The 14917-nt window shown below is 41.7% G+C and overlaps 1 protein-coding gene across 4 annotated transcripts in view; it reads right to left on the bottom strand.

Moving 5' to 3' along the window:
- ARHGAP19 (Rho GTPase activating protein 19) overlaps positions 1–14917 on the bottom strand; it is a gene marked incomplete at its 5' end in the record, with an annotated part of 46474 nt that overhangs the window by 8530 nt on the left and 23027 nt on the right. For 3 of the 4 annotated variants that reach the window (XM_084245648.1, XM_084245649.1, XM_084245651.1), the window contains 5 exons: positions 305–493; positions 3792–3857; positions 9368–9454; positions 12567–12793; positions 14587–14796. In XM_084245648.1, coding sequence (XP_084101774.1) covers positions 305–493; positions 3792–3857; positions 9368–9454; positions 12567–12793; positions 14587–14796 — 779 coding nt within the window. The remainder of the gene's footprint in view (positions 1–304; positions 494–3791; positions 3858–9367; positions 9455–12566; positions 12794–14586; positions 14797–14917) is intronic. The other variant, XM_084245650.1, reaches the window with a different exon arrangement.

The raw sequence follows: 14917 nt of genomic DNA, 5'->3' as shown, positions 1-14917 counted from the left end.
CAGCGCTATGAAACTATCACCAGCCACTGCAGCATGAGTTCAGTCCTCAGCCAGCCAGGGAGCTAACCCACATGGCATAGCAGACCTCTCCTGTCTCGCCTGCTGCTCCCCTCAATAGTGTGTTTCAATGGATCTGCCTCATCTGCTCCCCAACAATGTCTCTGGTGAATCCTCTCACTACCCTGCACCTCTGGCCTGTACCCCAGTTCTTATATGCATAAATAAATAAATCTTTTTAAAAAAATAATATTCCCATTGATTCTATATTCCAAAAGTCCTGTCATACTTCCCTGACTTCAGGCACCTGTCTAATAAGTTGTCTCTTCTTTGCTGACTCTGGCATATTGTGAACATGTTGGTACAGCTCTCTCAGTGCCTCATCTGTACGCTGCTGGGTCTCCTCGTGGGAGTAGGAATCTACTCGGTTCCATTTCTGAGATTTTGTGAGTTGGAAGGACTTGGTATGACATGAAGCTGTCAGATCAAGATCATCCTAGAAAAAAATTGAAAAAAGTGAATTAATACAACCTGCCAGTTTTATTTTCAGGCCCCATAAACCTGGAACAAAAAGAGAGGTTTGGGGGAAGTACATGGTATGTTCTAATACCCAGGAAGACAAATCTAAGTACCATTAGCAGATAAAGATAAACCTATAATTATAGGTTATATTAATAACTCACTCCCATGACCTGCCCAGAGAGCCTAAGTTCCTAAGAGTTCGGTTTTCAAAGCATCTGTTAATTTCATGTCATTCTCACTACTGTGCTTTGAGGTAAGCAGGGAAGGTATTATTCCCATTTCATAGAGGAAAAACTGAAGCTAAGCTGAAGTTTAAAGTGATCTAAATGACTATTCAAGTGACGGCCTTGTCTTGGAGCCCAAATGCAGGGGTCCTTGGTGGGTGTTCTTTCCCACGCGTGACAACAGGATACACTAACTATACAGCAGGAACAGAAACAACTCCCTAAGAAAAACCACACTCCAGTTAAGCTAGTTGAAATCATATGCTGCTTTCCTGGTCACACCAAACATTTGCTTAAAAAAAGTACAAACAAACCAGAGCAGAAAAAAATAGCATAAGATGACACCTAAAGTTTCTAACAAGACAAACTAAATAGAAATAATTTAAAAATATTTTATCTCAGACCTCCCCAGTGGCGCAGCAGTTGAGCGCTGGGTTGCGAAGCTGCCCGCACCCTTTGCAGCTCTGCAGCACCGGTTTGATCCCCGGCCACAGGGCGAGGATCCCACATGGCCCGCAGACCTTTCCTGCCGCCTGCTGCTCCCCTCAGCAGTGTACTTCGTCAGTCAGCCTGTTCTGCTCGTGGCTCTGGCTCTGGTGATTTTTCTCACCCTCCCGCGCTTCTGACTGTACCCAGTGCTTATATAAATAAATAAATCTTAAAAAAAAAAAAAAAAAACTTTATAAAAAAAAATTTTATCTCTTTGTGTGACTTTTTTTAAATGCCCTGCTTTTAAAGCTCAATAATTATATGTGATCGTGTTAATAAGCATCTAACATTTGCTTTCTAACCTCATGCGGTCTCAAGTCTTTTAGTTTTTTGATGTAAGAATTAATTTACCACTGAACTTGAAACAAGAATGTATTACAGGGCCTCCACGGTGGCGCAGCGGTTGAGCGCTGGGTTGCGAAGCTGCCCGCGGCTTCTGAGGCGCCGGTTCGATCCCCGGCTGCTCCCGGCCACCGGAGGAGGGTCCCACATGGCCCGCAGACCTCTCCTGCCACCCGCTGCTCCCCTCAGCAGTGTACTTCGGTCCTCCTGCCTGCTCTGCTCCCCGCTCTGGCTCTGGTGAATTCTCTCACCCTCCCGCGCTTCTGACTATACCCAGTGCATGTATAAACAAAACAAACAAACAAATAAATAAATAAAGCATGCCTCTATTAAAAAAAAATAAAAAATAAATTAAAAAATTAAAAAAATTTAAAAATTTAAAAAAATTAAAAAAAAATAAAGAATGTATTACAGGGCCTCCCTGGTGGCACAAGGGGTTAAGCACCACACTGTGAAGCAATCCGCAGCCTCTGCAGCATGAGTTCGATCCCCGGCTGGCCAGGGAGCAACCCACATGGCACAGCAGACCTCTCCTAACTCCCCTCAACAGTGTGCTTTGGTCAATCTGCTTGTTCTGTTCCCCACTCTGTCTCTAGTGAATCCTCTCACCCCCGACATCTCTGGCCTGTACCCCAGCTCTTGTATGCATAAATAAATAAATTTTTAAAAAAATGAAAAAGAAGAATGTATTACATATAATTGTATTTTTATTACTGCAAAGCATTTGTTACTTTCAGACTGTTTATATCATATACAAGTACTTAAGGGCTTTATGAAAAAAGGTACCGGTGCAATCAATCCACACTATCACTCTTACGTAGAGGATACCATCCACCATGGAGCACCTCTAAATGCAGCCACTCTAAATGGGCATTTTTATTTGAATACTTAATTTTCTTCTCAATCTTCTTCCTCATTTTATTTTTATGTTTTTTATTTTATTTTTATGTTTTTAATATTTATTTATTTATTTATGCATACAAGAGCTGGGGTACAGGCCAGAGATGCAAGGGGTAAGAGGATTCACCAGGGACAGAATGGGGAACAGAACAGGCAGATATACTGAAGTACACTGCTGAGGGGAGCAGCGGGCGAGTCAGGAGAAGTCTGTTGCTCCCTGGCAGGCCGGGGATCGAACTCATGTTGCAGAGGCTGTGGATTGCTTCATGGTGCAGTGCTTAACCACTTGCACCACCAGGGAGGCCCTTCTTTCTTATTTTAAAATAGCTAGATGATTTTTAAATCTAATACTGAAAACATTTTATTTTCCATGGCTTTCCTTTTAGAACCTCACTGTTTAAGAACTTCACTAATTTTAATTGCTTGAACTAAGAGCAAGTTCCTATTCTTGGGCCTCCCCGGTGGCACAGTGGGTTGAGCACAGCACTATGAGGCTGTCCACAGCCTCTGCAGCACGGGTTCAATTCCCGGCTGGCCAGGGAGAGTCCCACATGGCGTGGCAGACCTCTCCTGTCGCACTCGCTGCTCCACTTGGCAGTGTATTTCGGCCTTCTGCCTGTTCTGCTCCCAGCTCCGTCTCTGGTGACTCCTCTCACCCTCCCACGCCTCTGGCCTGTATCCCAGCTCTTGTATAAAAATAAATAAATCTTTATTTTTTTTTGTTACTTTTTGTTATTTTTTATTTTTTATATTAATTTTTTTTTACATCATTGTTCATTTTTTTTTTTTAAATTGTATGAATTTTCAGTTTGGATGTTTTATTTTTTTTTTATAGAGGCATGTTTTATTTATTTATTTATTTGTTTGTTTTGTTTTTTTATACATGCACTGGGTACAGTCAGAAGCGCGGGAGGGTGAGAGAATTCACCAGAGCCAGAGCGGGGAGCAGAGCAGGCAGAAGGACCGAAGTACACTGCTGAGGGGAGCAGCGGGCAGCAGGAGAGGTCTGCGCGCCATGTGGGACCCTCCTCCGATGGCCGGGGAGCAGCCGGGGTTCTAACCGGTGCTGCAGAGCCCACGGGCAGCTTCGCAACCCAGCGCTCAACCACTGCGCCACCGGGGAGGCCCTCATTGTTCATTTTTAAACAATATTTGCTTCCCCCGACCCCCTCAGGTGTAGTCCCCATAGAGTTTCCTTCACCAATGCACCCGTGCACCATCACATCAGGCCCCTGTGCACCTCCCTCCCTTTCTCTGATCCCTCTCCCTCCTCCTACCAAATAAATCTTTGGGGAAAAAAAAAGTTCCTGTTCTTACCTTTGATGCCTGCATCCTCGAGCCCAAATAGTGCAATCTGGCACATTCCCGAATATAAGCAGGAGCCTGGGCAGGATACAAAATTAAACCAGACGGGATAGTTAGTAGTATCTAAAATTGTTTCAAGCCACAGGAACAGTGGTTCTTAAAATGATCTGACTGGCAGATTACTCTAGAAAAAGAAATTTTAAAATGCCCTATTCTATAACTTTCACCAAAAATATATCTCGACAAATCTGATGGGAAAACTATAAAGACACCATCCTACTACTGCTGTTTTAAAAATCAAATATGGCATCTATATACTCAAATGACCCAATAACAAAAATAGATATCTATAGTAATGTTTATATTCAACAAAAACCACCTCTAAAAGTCTTACAAACAGTCCCCCAGTCATATTTTAGAATTTTTTTTTAATAGAGGCATGTTTTATTTATTTGTTTGTTTGTTTGTTTGTTTGTTTTGTTTATACATGCACTGGGTACAGTCAGAAGCGTGGGAGGGTGAGAGAATTCACCAGAGCCAGAGCGGGGAGCAGAGCAGGCAGAAGGACCGAAGTACACTGCGTGCGGCAGGAGAGTTCTGCGCGCCATGTGGGACCCTCCTCCGGTGGCCGGGGAGCAGCCAGGGATCGAACCGGCGCCACAGAGGCCGCGGGCAGCTTCGCAACCTAGCGCTCAACCGCTGCGCCACCAGGGAGGCCCTTAGAATTATTTTATACAGAATTACCTTATATGATCTTAATAACATAGTAAGTTGTAACTCTTAGATAAGACTAATCAAAAGATTGGACACCACCTAAATATGTATTAACAGGGGAATGTGGGATAAACTCGCAAACATCCATAGAATGCTGAACCATACAGTGATTAAAAATGAAGGAAGCAAAAAGTGAGAAAGGGTAGGAGGGAAGAAAATACCGCCTGTTCTGCTCCCTACTCTATCTCTGGTGAATCCTCTCACCACCTCTGGCCTATACCCCAGTTTTTGTATGCATAAATAAATAAATCTTTAAAAAAAAAAAAAAAGATTAATGGAGACCCGTTAGCCTCAGAAAGTCTATTACCATTATTTAAAGAATAGATTTTTTTTAAGATTTATTTATTTATGCACACAAGAGCTGGGGTACAGGCCAGAGATGTGGGGGGTGAGAGGATTCACCAGAAACAGAGTGGGGAACAGACCCAAGTACACTGCTGAGGGGAGCAGCGGGCGAGACAGGAGAGGTCTACTGCGCCATGTGGGTTGCTCCCTGCCAGGCCAGGGATCAAACTCGTGCTGCAGAGGCTGTGGATTGCTTCACAGTGCAGTGCTTAACCCCTTGCGCCACCAGAGAGGGCCCCAAGAATATATTATTTTAAATTAAGAGAAATAAAGGTCGTAGGAGCTTTTGGTCTTTCCCCTTTTTCCTAATTAAAGAATCACTGCTCCTCCTTTTATGACCTAGAAGAATGTACTTTGGGGACTATCACCCCGGTGCAGATTTATCAATGAACATGTCCTCTTCAAAAGTAAAGACAAGATCATCCCTTTTCTGTCTGTCATGTGAAGTTTCCCCATCTGTCCCTGGAGTCCCAGGTCCTTAAACACAGAATAAATGTCCCTGGTTTACTCTATTATTCCTTAGAATGCACAGTTATGTGAATTCCCCACATGTACGTCATTAACTTTTGGTCTTTTCTCCTACTAATCTGTCTGGTGTTAAATTGTTGAACTGCCCCTCAGAAGAATCCAAATAAGGGCGAGTTTTCCCCCTGCACCCAAGCAATATCTAACAGTTAAATTTTTAACTTGAAAAACTATAAAGCAGAGCTCAAAACCAAGAGAGATTTTCCCCCAAACAATAATATGACAGAACCACATCACCTAATCTATAAGCTTAAAAAAAAAAAAAAAAAAAGCCCCAGGGGTCTCCCTGGTGGCACAAGGGGTTAAGCACCACACTATGAAGTAATCCGCAGCCTCTGCAGCATGTTCGACCCCCGGCCAGGGAGCAATCCACGTGGCGCAGCAGACCTCTCCTGCCTCGCCCTCTGCTCCCCTCAGCAGTCTACTTAGGTCAATCTGCCTGTTCTGTCCCCCACTCTGTCAATGGTGAATCCTCTCACCCCCCACCCCGCTTCTCTGGCCTATATCCCAGCTCTTGTATGCAAAAGTAAATCTTTGGGGGGGGAAAAAAAACTGCTCCAAAAGATACTATAGCTAAAGGGATACCCACAGAGGGTGCAAGAGGCAGATTGGTTCAAATGAAAATATGAGAAGTATAAGTATTTGACAGAAGGAAACAATGTTTCATAGGAAACAACAAAAGGACTTCCCAAATAAAATGGGAATTGACAGTAACTGTACATATGTCTCTAGGAAAAGATGTGGTTACTTGTGTTGGGGAAGAGATAAAGCCAGACTTAGATAGTAGAGGACAGAACTATAAACAGTTAAAAGGAATTTTAGGAATAATGACAGGGCAGGAAAAACAGAAAATACAAAGAACACTGAATGAGGCAAAAAATAGTATCTAAGCATTAAGGAGGAAAAAAGTCCACCCAAAGAAGCCTAAGAGTAAGACAGACAAAGCCCAAGAAGAACAAACCTGGGATAAAACAGAACCTTAGAACAAGCAATCAAACACACAGAATAACCATTTTTCATCCAGGGGTAAAGTTTAGGGTAGAACCTAGTTAGTCAAAGTGCTGAAGCAGGTGCCCACAAGAAAAATATTCCTGACCTGAATCCAAAGAGAAGACACCTAAGACCAGAATAAATTTCCCAAACAAAGTTATTTTTCTCTTTTAGAGATCAATAGAGGTTCAAAGAAAGTTCATACTAACCTGGAAACAAAGGTAAAGTAGTAAATATGAATCAAAACCCCAAGGATGCAAAGCTGAAAGAGGAATATAGCTGTAGAAGGAAAAGGAAGGTAAAACAGAATGCCTGAAAGAGCGTAATAATTAGAACTTGCACCAAACTGAATTACATCTCTAGGAGACTACTCTTGTTTTATCTCTAAGGTATATAATAATCTGTATCTTAAAATTCTTCACAGTGGCGCAGCGGTTGAGCGCTGGGTTGCGAAGCAGCCCGCGGCCTCTGCAGCGCCAGTTCGATCCCCAGCTGCTCCCCGGCCACCGGAGGAGGGTCCCACATGGCGCGCAGACCTCTCCTGCCGCCCGCTGCTCCCCTCAGCAGTGTACTTCGGTCCTTCTGCCTGCTCTGCTCCCCGCTCTGGCTCTGGTGAATTCTCTCACCCTCCCGCGCTTCTGACTGTACCCAGTGCATGTATAAACAAAACAAACAAACAAATAAATAAATAAATAAAACATGCCTCTATTTAAAAAAAAAAAAAAAAAAGGTATTTGCTGGTGTAATTAAGGCCTGTGTAATGGGGAGATTAGACTAGATTATCCAGGTGGGTCCCAATATAATCACCTGGGTCCTTAAAAGCAGAGAATCTTTCCCAGTTATAGTCCAAGGGAAATATGACTACAGAAGAATGACCAAAGAAATGTTTCTGGGCTTTTGTGTCATTGTACACAATTCAAGTACATAGTGAACTCTTATAACTCAACAACAACAAATAAAACTCAATTCAAAACAAGCAAAAGACTTAAGACACTTTTCCAAAGAAAATGCAAATCGGCATAAGCACATGAAAGGCTCAACATCACTAATTAGGAAAATGCAAACCAATTAGGAAATGCCTCATGTTCATTAAGTATAGCTATTAGAAAAGACAAAAACCCAGAAACAAAATAACAAATTTTGGTGAGAATGTGAAGAAATGGCAATCACACTTGTGCAGTTAGTGGGAATGTAAAATGGGATAGCCACTATGAGAAATAGTATGGCAGTTCCCAAAAAAATAAAATAAAATAGAATTACATAACACAGCAATTCCACTTTTCAACTAATAACAACTATTCCAAGAAGGTGATCAAAAATGCTGTGATGGGCCTCCCCGGTGGCGCAGCGGTTGAGCGCTGGGTTGCGAAGCTGCCCGCGGCCTCTGCAGCGCCAGTTCGATCCCCAGCTGCTCCCCGGCCACCTGAGGAGGGTCCCACATGGCGCGTGGACCTCTCCTGCCGCCCACTGCTCCCCTCAGCAGTGTACTTTGGTCCTTCTGCCTGTTCTGCTCCCCACTCTGGCTCTGGTGAATTCTCTCACCCTCCCGCACTTCTGACTGTGCCCAGTGCTTGTATAAATAAATAAATAAATCTTTAAAAAAAAAAAAAAAATGCTGTGATGACCGCCCCTAGGCTGTCTAGTGCCCTACTAGACCTGAAAATGAAGAAACCCTTCCCCGGCCCACGTGTTTGCATTCCTTTCTTTCCTATATAGTCCTCCTTCACTTGCCCCTTGAGGAAATGGTCTTCTACAAAGCTAACTCAGCCATTTTCCCATGGTGCCAAAGCATGTTAATAAATGGAGTTATTTGTGGAAACAACCTCATCTTTCAGTCTGGCTTTCTAAGCAGTGAGCCATAGGATCTGGTTAACTCACATGAACAAGTTAAGTCGGTAACAAAAAGAATCAGAAATGAATGAACTTAAAAATTCTCAGCCTTTGGGCCTCCCCTGGTGGCGCAGGCAGTTGAGAGCCGTGCTGTGAAGCTATCCGCAGCCTCTGCAGCACCAGTTCGATCCCGGCCGGCCAGCAAGGGTCCCACATGGCACAGCAGACCTCTCCTCTCTCACTCGCTGCTCCCCTCAGCAGTGTATTTCGTCAGTCTGCCTGTTCTGTTCCCCTCTCTGCCTATGGTGAATTCTCTCACCCTCCCGTGAATCTGGCCTGTACCCCGGTTCTTGTATAAATAAATAAATCTTTAAAAAAAAAAAATTCTCAGCCTTTCCAGGTGTGAAAAGATGTGAAAATTAAGAAATTGACTATCAGGAAAAGTATACTTAAAAGACCAAGGCTATGACTGTTCAACCTTTTGCTAAAACCTTAGAAACATCAAAAGGTCAAAAAATTCAGTCACATAAAAGGCCCCTTTCAAGAGAGTAAAGGCCTGCCTCACAAATCCTCTGAATCAAACCAGAAGGACTCCAGGAAGTGTAAAGGTATTGCCCTCAGCCTTTTCAGCAGGAAACCAAAGTAGAAATGGGTTTACCTTCAAAAGATTTGTACATATGGGTTTTGTATGATGGAGTGAATACCCTGAAATCCACAGAAAAGTCACAAAGTTCTTGAGAAAATTACATTAAAAGAAATACCGCTAGTTTGGACTAAAGGGGACAAAGACTACAGAATGAAAAGAGGCTGGCAAACTCTCAAAATTCTACCAGCAAGAATCAGGCAGGCTAAAACTACCCATCTCCCAATTAGTAAAGCTGCCTTTTAAGAAAAGGACTCAGAGGGTGGAGTCAATGACCCAGAGGGCAGAACTTACTCAGCCTCCCAGTACTTTCCTTTTCCTCCCCACCTTGGGTAGTTCCTCTGGTTTTTGCCACTGTCCATTTGGTTTTTAATGCCCGTCAGGGTCTTCCTTATCTAGTTATCTTCATAGTCCTGCTGAAGTCCCTACTGTGTTCTATCCTCCTAGTCCTGTTACCACCCAAATCCCATCCCTTACCTACCTTAAAAAGTTTCTGGGAGTGTTTAATCATAAAAGCCATCCCATTGTTTAACTTTGTGATATTCTCTTGAAGGTCATTTGCAGTGACCTATTCAGAGAAAAAAAAACAAAAAGGAGAAATTAAGAACAGGAAAGAGAAGGTAGATGCTCCATTTACTTACCAATATTCTTTCAACTGTATGAGTTTCTATCCCCAATAAAATGCCTCTAATACCATGTTTAATACTGGGAAGGCTTTCTGGTTCAGTGGGTTTCCACCAAATCTGACATACTCTAGGAAGAATCAAGCATCCCTGAAATGACCAAGAAATCCCTGAGAACCAATCTTCATTTCCTAATTCAACTTGAGAATTAAATATGCAAGCAGAATTGCTTAAAAAAAAAGATCTAGAAGGAAAAAAAGATCTAGAAGGGATTCAAAATGAGCAGAAGAACAGAATCTGTGCCAACCGTCAAGGATAGCGCCTCTTCAAAAAACTGGAGTTTCTCCAAAAACCGAAAAAAAAGGTCACTAATGGACACCTATTTCTTAAAAAACAGTGCAATGGTCATTGATTCCCTTCTCTTTTCTCCTGCCTCTCTGTTAAGCACTTCAGCCTCTCTACTATACCAAAGTCCTCATCCTTAACATGTACCTTTGTTACTTAATCTGTTTGCTTTTACTAAGAGCTCTTAAATATTTCTTTTTATAGGCACAGATTACTCATTCCTTTTTCAGTCTCATTTAGCTCATTCTAAATTCTTCCATTATAAGGTTTGATCTCCTTCATGTGGACAAATGTTGGTGTTTCTTTTCTTCTCAAACACCCCCATACTCCGGTCAGAGGCTCTTCCTAGCCAGGAACTTTATATTATTTTTCCACTAGTTACTTGTTAGGTAAAATATCCCACATAACCTCTCTCCTTTATCTTTCCTTTTCTAATTCCTCATAATATTAAAATTTTTCTAAGTCACCATATCCTATCTATTTCTATTATCATCCCCAAAACTTTGTGAGGTTAAGTGGTAAAGTAATCTGCCCAATATACAGAGGGGCCTAAGCATAAACAGGGTAAAGGATACAGGTAATAAAGCTGGTCTGCAGCTTTTTTTTTTTTTTTAAGATTTTATTTATTTGTGCATACAAGAGCTGGGGTATATGCCAGAGGTGCAGCGGGTGAGAAGATTCACCAGAGACCGAGTGTGGAGCAGAACAGGCAGATCTACTGAAATACACTGCTGAGGGGAGCAGCAGGTGAGACAGGAGAGGTCTGCTGTGCCATGTGGGTTAGCTCCCTGGTGGGGCTAGAACTCGTGTTTCAGTGGCTGCCAATAGCTTCATAGTGCTGCAACTTAACCCCTTGCACCACCAGGGAGGCCCTGATTTGTAGCTTCTAACCCAAGTATCCTGGCTCCCAATTTCATCACATAGTAAAACCTATGTTACAAAAGGACAAGAATATGAAGTTATGTGCCTCCACATGAAAAATTAATACAAAAGACTTCAGATATTTTATTTATTTCTCATGTAGTCCTGAGAAACCATAGTCTCAGTAATAAGAAGTACATTCAGTTTTATTCAAGAAGAGTATAACTACAGGCAAAGGAAGTTACCACCAAGGCAAAATTGCTCTGTGTCCTCTATTTTTTTTTTAAAGATTTATTTATTTTTATACAAGAACCGTGGTACAGGCCAGATGTGCGGGAGGGTGAGAGGATTCACCAGAGACAGAGCGGGGAACAGAACAGGCAGACTGGCGAAATACACTGCTGAGGGGAGCAGCAGGCAAGACAGGAGAGGTCTGCTTCGCCATGTGGGATTCTCGCCAGCCGGCCGGGATTAAACCCACCCTGCAGAGGCTGCAGACAGCTTCACAGTGCAGCGCTCAACCACCTGCACTACCAGGGAGCCCGCTCTGTGTCCTCTTAATAAAAGTTTAGTAACACTATCCTGTAAGATTATAAGCTATTCTAAATTTATACCACACAACCCTCCAGATATCAGTTTGAATTCCCAAGATTTCTATGTTAAAAAGGAATTCAGAGTGGGCCTCCCTGGTGGCCTAGGGGTTAAGTCTCAGCACTATCACCACTATGGCCTGAGTTTGATTCCCACTTAGGGAACTGGATCCACATATTGCACAGTAGAACTTTCCTGTCTTCCCTGCTGCTCCCCTTAGTAGTGTATTTCAAGGGCCTCTCTGGTGGCGCAAGGGCTTAAGCACCACACTATGAAGCAGTCCGCAACCTCTGCAGCACAAGTTCAATCCCCGGCTGGCCAGAGAGAAACCCACATTGCAAGGCAAACCTCTCCTGCCTCTCCCACTGCTCCCCTCAGCAGTGCATTTCAGTCAGTCTGCCTTCTCTGTTCCTCATCTGTCTCTGGAATCCTCTTAGCCCCTGCATCTCTGGCCTGTACCCCAGCTCTTATATGCATAAATAAATAAATCTTAAAAAAAAAAAAAAAAAGGCAGTGTATTTCAATCTGTCCCCACTGTCTCTGGTGAATCCTTTCACCCCACCCCCAAACCCCCACACCTCTGGCCTACACCCTAGGTCTTCTATGAAAAAATAAATTAAAAATTTAAAAAAAAAAGGGCCTCCCTGGTGGCGCAGCGGTTGAGCGTTGGGTTGCGAAGCTGCCCGCGGCCTCTGCGGCGCCGGTTCGATCCCCGGCTGCTCCCTGGCCACCGGAGGAGGGTCCCACATGGCGCGCAGACCTCTCCTGCCGCCTGCTGCTCCCCTCAGCAGTGTACTTTGGTCCTTCTGCCTGCTCTGCTCCCCACTCTGGCTCTGGTGAATTCTCTCACCCTCCCGCGCTCCTGACTGTACCCAGTGCATGCATAAACAAAATAAATAAATAAATAAAACATGCCTCTATTAAAAAAAAAAAAAATTTAAAAAAAAAAAGGAATTCAGACTGACCATCCATAATTATTATTTAAGAGTTACAATTTCGACTAAGAGTCTCCACTAATAAACTGCCATTTAAGTTTATCAGAGATTGATTATAGGTAAGATTAACAGAAATCAGTTCCCTTAGGTTTGATAACTCTTAAATGATCTAGTAAAACTCTTAAATGATCTAGTAAAAAAGTTCCTAACATCATAAAGCTGAAAACTAGACCTTGAACCCTGATAACCTCACCAAAGTACAACCACAGGATGAGGCCCAGCCCAAGAAAATCTGGCAATCTTTGCTCGTCCCCTCAACACTCACATTTTTTGGCCATAGGACATGGGGTGCAAACATAAGGGCCAGATTATAGGCAGACATCTTATTCTTGTCTTGTTTCTTTGCTGTCTGGTACAGGAGATCAAGCAATAACTTCAGCAAGTTACGATTGGGTGGAGGGAGAATAAGGAAGAGCAACCGAAGAGCCTCAATCTGCCGCTCCTTATCTGGTACATTTGTCTTGTTCCCTTTATCATCAAACTGCATCAAATCTTGAGGACAAAAGAAATGATTGCAAAGTAAGAAAAAAATACAATCAAGAAAAATCAATGCTCCTATTATAATCTTCCCCTCAATCCCAATAAAAGAAATGAAAAAATAAATTCAGGCAACAACACGGATTACAACAAAATATAGTAACAAGGTAAGGTCAATACAACTCAATAACAAAAGACAAAAAACAATTAAAAGCAAGCAAAAGACAAACAGACATTCTCCCAAAGAAGATACACAAATGGTCAGTAAGTATTAGTATACTCGGTTTCACTAGCTATCAGGAAATGTATATGTAAAATCAAAACCACAGTAAGATTCTACTTTATACACACTAGCATGGCTATAATCAAAAGACTGATAATACCAAGTGTTGGCAAGAATACAGAGAAAATTAAACTCCTTTACATTGCAGTGGGATTGTAAAATGATGCAACTACAAAAAAAAAAAAAAAAAAAGATGCAACTACTTTGGAAAACTGTGGAATTCCACAAAAATGTAAACAATTACCTTATAACCCAGCAATCTCATTCCTAGGTATACACCGAGAAGAAATGAAAAGCATGCCCATACATATTTTTAATAATTCCACCCCCTTCACTTTCCCTCACTCAGGGATGTTATTGCTGAAAGAAATATGAGAAGTGAATTATGCCTGGTAACGGCATGACCCAAGTATCACCTCATGGAGGCAGAATCACTGTTTCTGCCCTCACCAGGAGACACAGGTTATTATAAAGACAGTCCACTGGATAATCAGCATTTCAAAGGACACTGATAACCACATAGGTACAATTCATATCGACCTGAAAATGATTAGTGTGTTAGTTAAACCTTTTAACTTCAATAAAACTTCAAGATTTATGAAAGGAAAAGAATATTTCTATAAGCTTTTCCTGTTTTTTGAAAACAAAAATCCTGTCATCATCATAAAGGTGTATCAAACGCTGCTACGACTGTGCCACACCTCAATATGATCTCAAAGGACGGTGCATCCTCAGAGAGGATTTCAAATACTGCACTAAATTAACTCAAGAGGAAGTACAAAAAAGAGCTAATCTTATTAAATGTTAGAAATTCAAAACTAAAATTTTAAGTAGTAAAAGTTATTCAAAAGAAAAAATCTTATATTTAATATTTTTCCTTAAAATTAGAAGAAAATCCTCGAGGGCAGAAAACTAAATAGATTCAGTATGGATTTTGATGCTGTGCACACTTAAAGCCTATAGCAGCATAACAGCTGTGCAATCTAAAAATGAATCCCTTATCACACAAACATGAAAGAAAATGAGAAAACTATTTATGAGCTGAAAATGGAACATTCTCCAAGATATATTCAGTATAAAGAGCAGACCAAAGAACCATACCCCATAATTACATGAAAAGAGTGAAAGGAAAATATGTATTTGTAAGCTTATAAAATATCTCTGGAATGATACACCAGAAATCAAGAGCATGAGCTGCCTGCAGGAAGAAAAACAGAGTACTAGGAAAAGGGGTGAGTGAGGGTAAAGGGCTTTTCACTGTATATTCTTGAACCTTTTGAATTCTGAACCATGAGAATATATTGCCTATTTAAAAAACCATAAAATTAGTTTTAAAGAAAAATTTTCAAGAGTAGAAATTATCTCACTTGAGGCATAATAATACTTAGCAAAAGTCCCAAAGCAAGGCAAATATAACGAACTTGTAACCATCTCCAGTATATGAATCAATCCAATGAAAAACATGCATATATTCCAAACTATTAAATTGAAAGAAATGTATTTATATCTCACTTCCTATACTCACCAGCAATTTTAAGGTGTGCATGGAAATGTTTATGTGTCAGCAGGGGCTCAGGTAACTCTCCAAGAAACATCTTCAGCAAGGTGGCAACGTCATTTGAGTGAAACTCCCCCGATTCCAAGTCAATATCCGTTCCACTATTGAGAGCATCCCTTAAAATCTGTTGTCGGACACTATTCCCTGGTACTCTAAACAAACCTTCTACTCGCAAGTCTGTTTAGCACAGAAGAGAACAGAAGTCATGTAGAAAGGAATCAAAAAGGGAAATTATGATTAAAATACATTGTCTAAAAGACTACTTCACAATTCAAAGATCTTTTGCAAGACCTTAGAA

This window comes from Talpa europaea, assembly GCF_964194135.1.
Source record: "Talpa europaea genome assembly, chromosome: 10".
Taxonomy (NCBI): domain Eukaryota; kingdom Metazoa; phylum Chordata; class Mammalia; order Eulipotyphla; family Talpidae; genus Talpa; species Talpa europaea.
The sequence above is the reverse complement of the archived record's forward strand: the minus strand, read 5'-3'. Positions and strand labels throughout refer to the sequence as shown.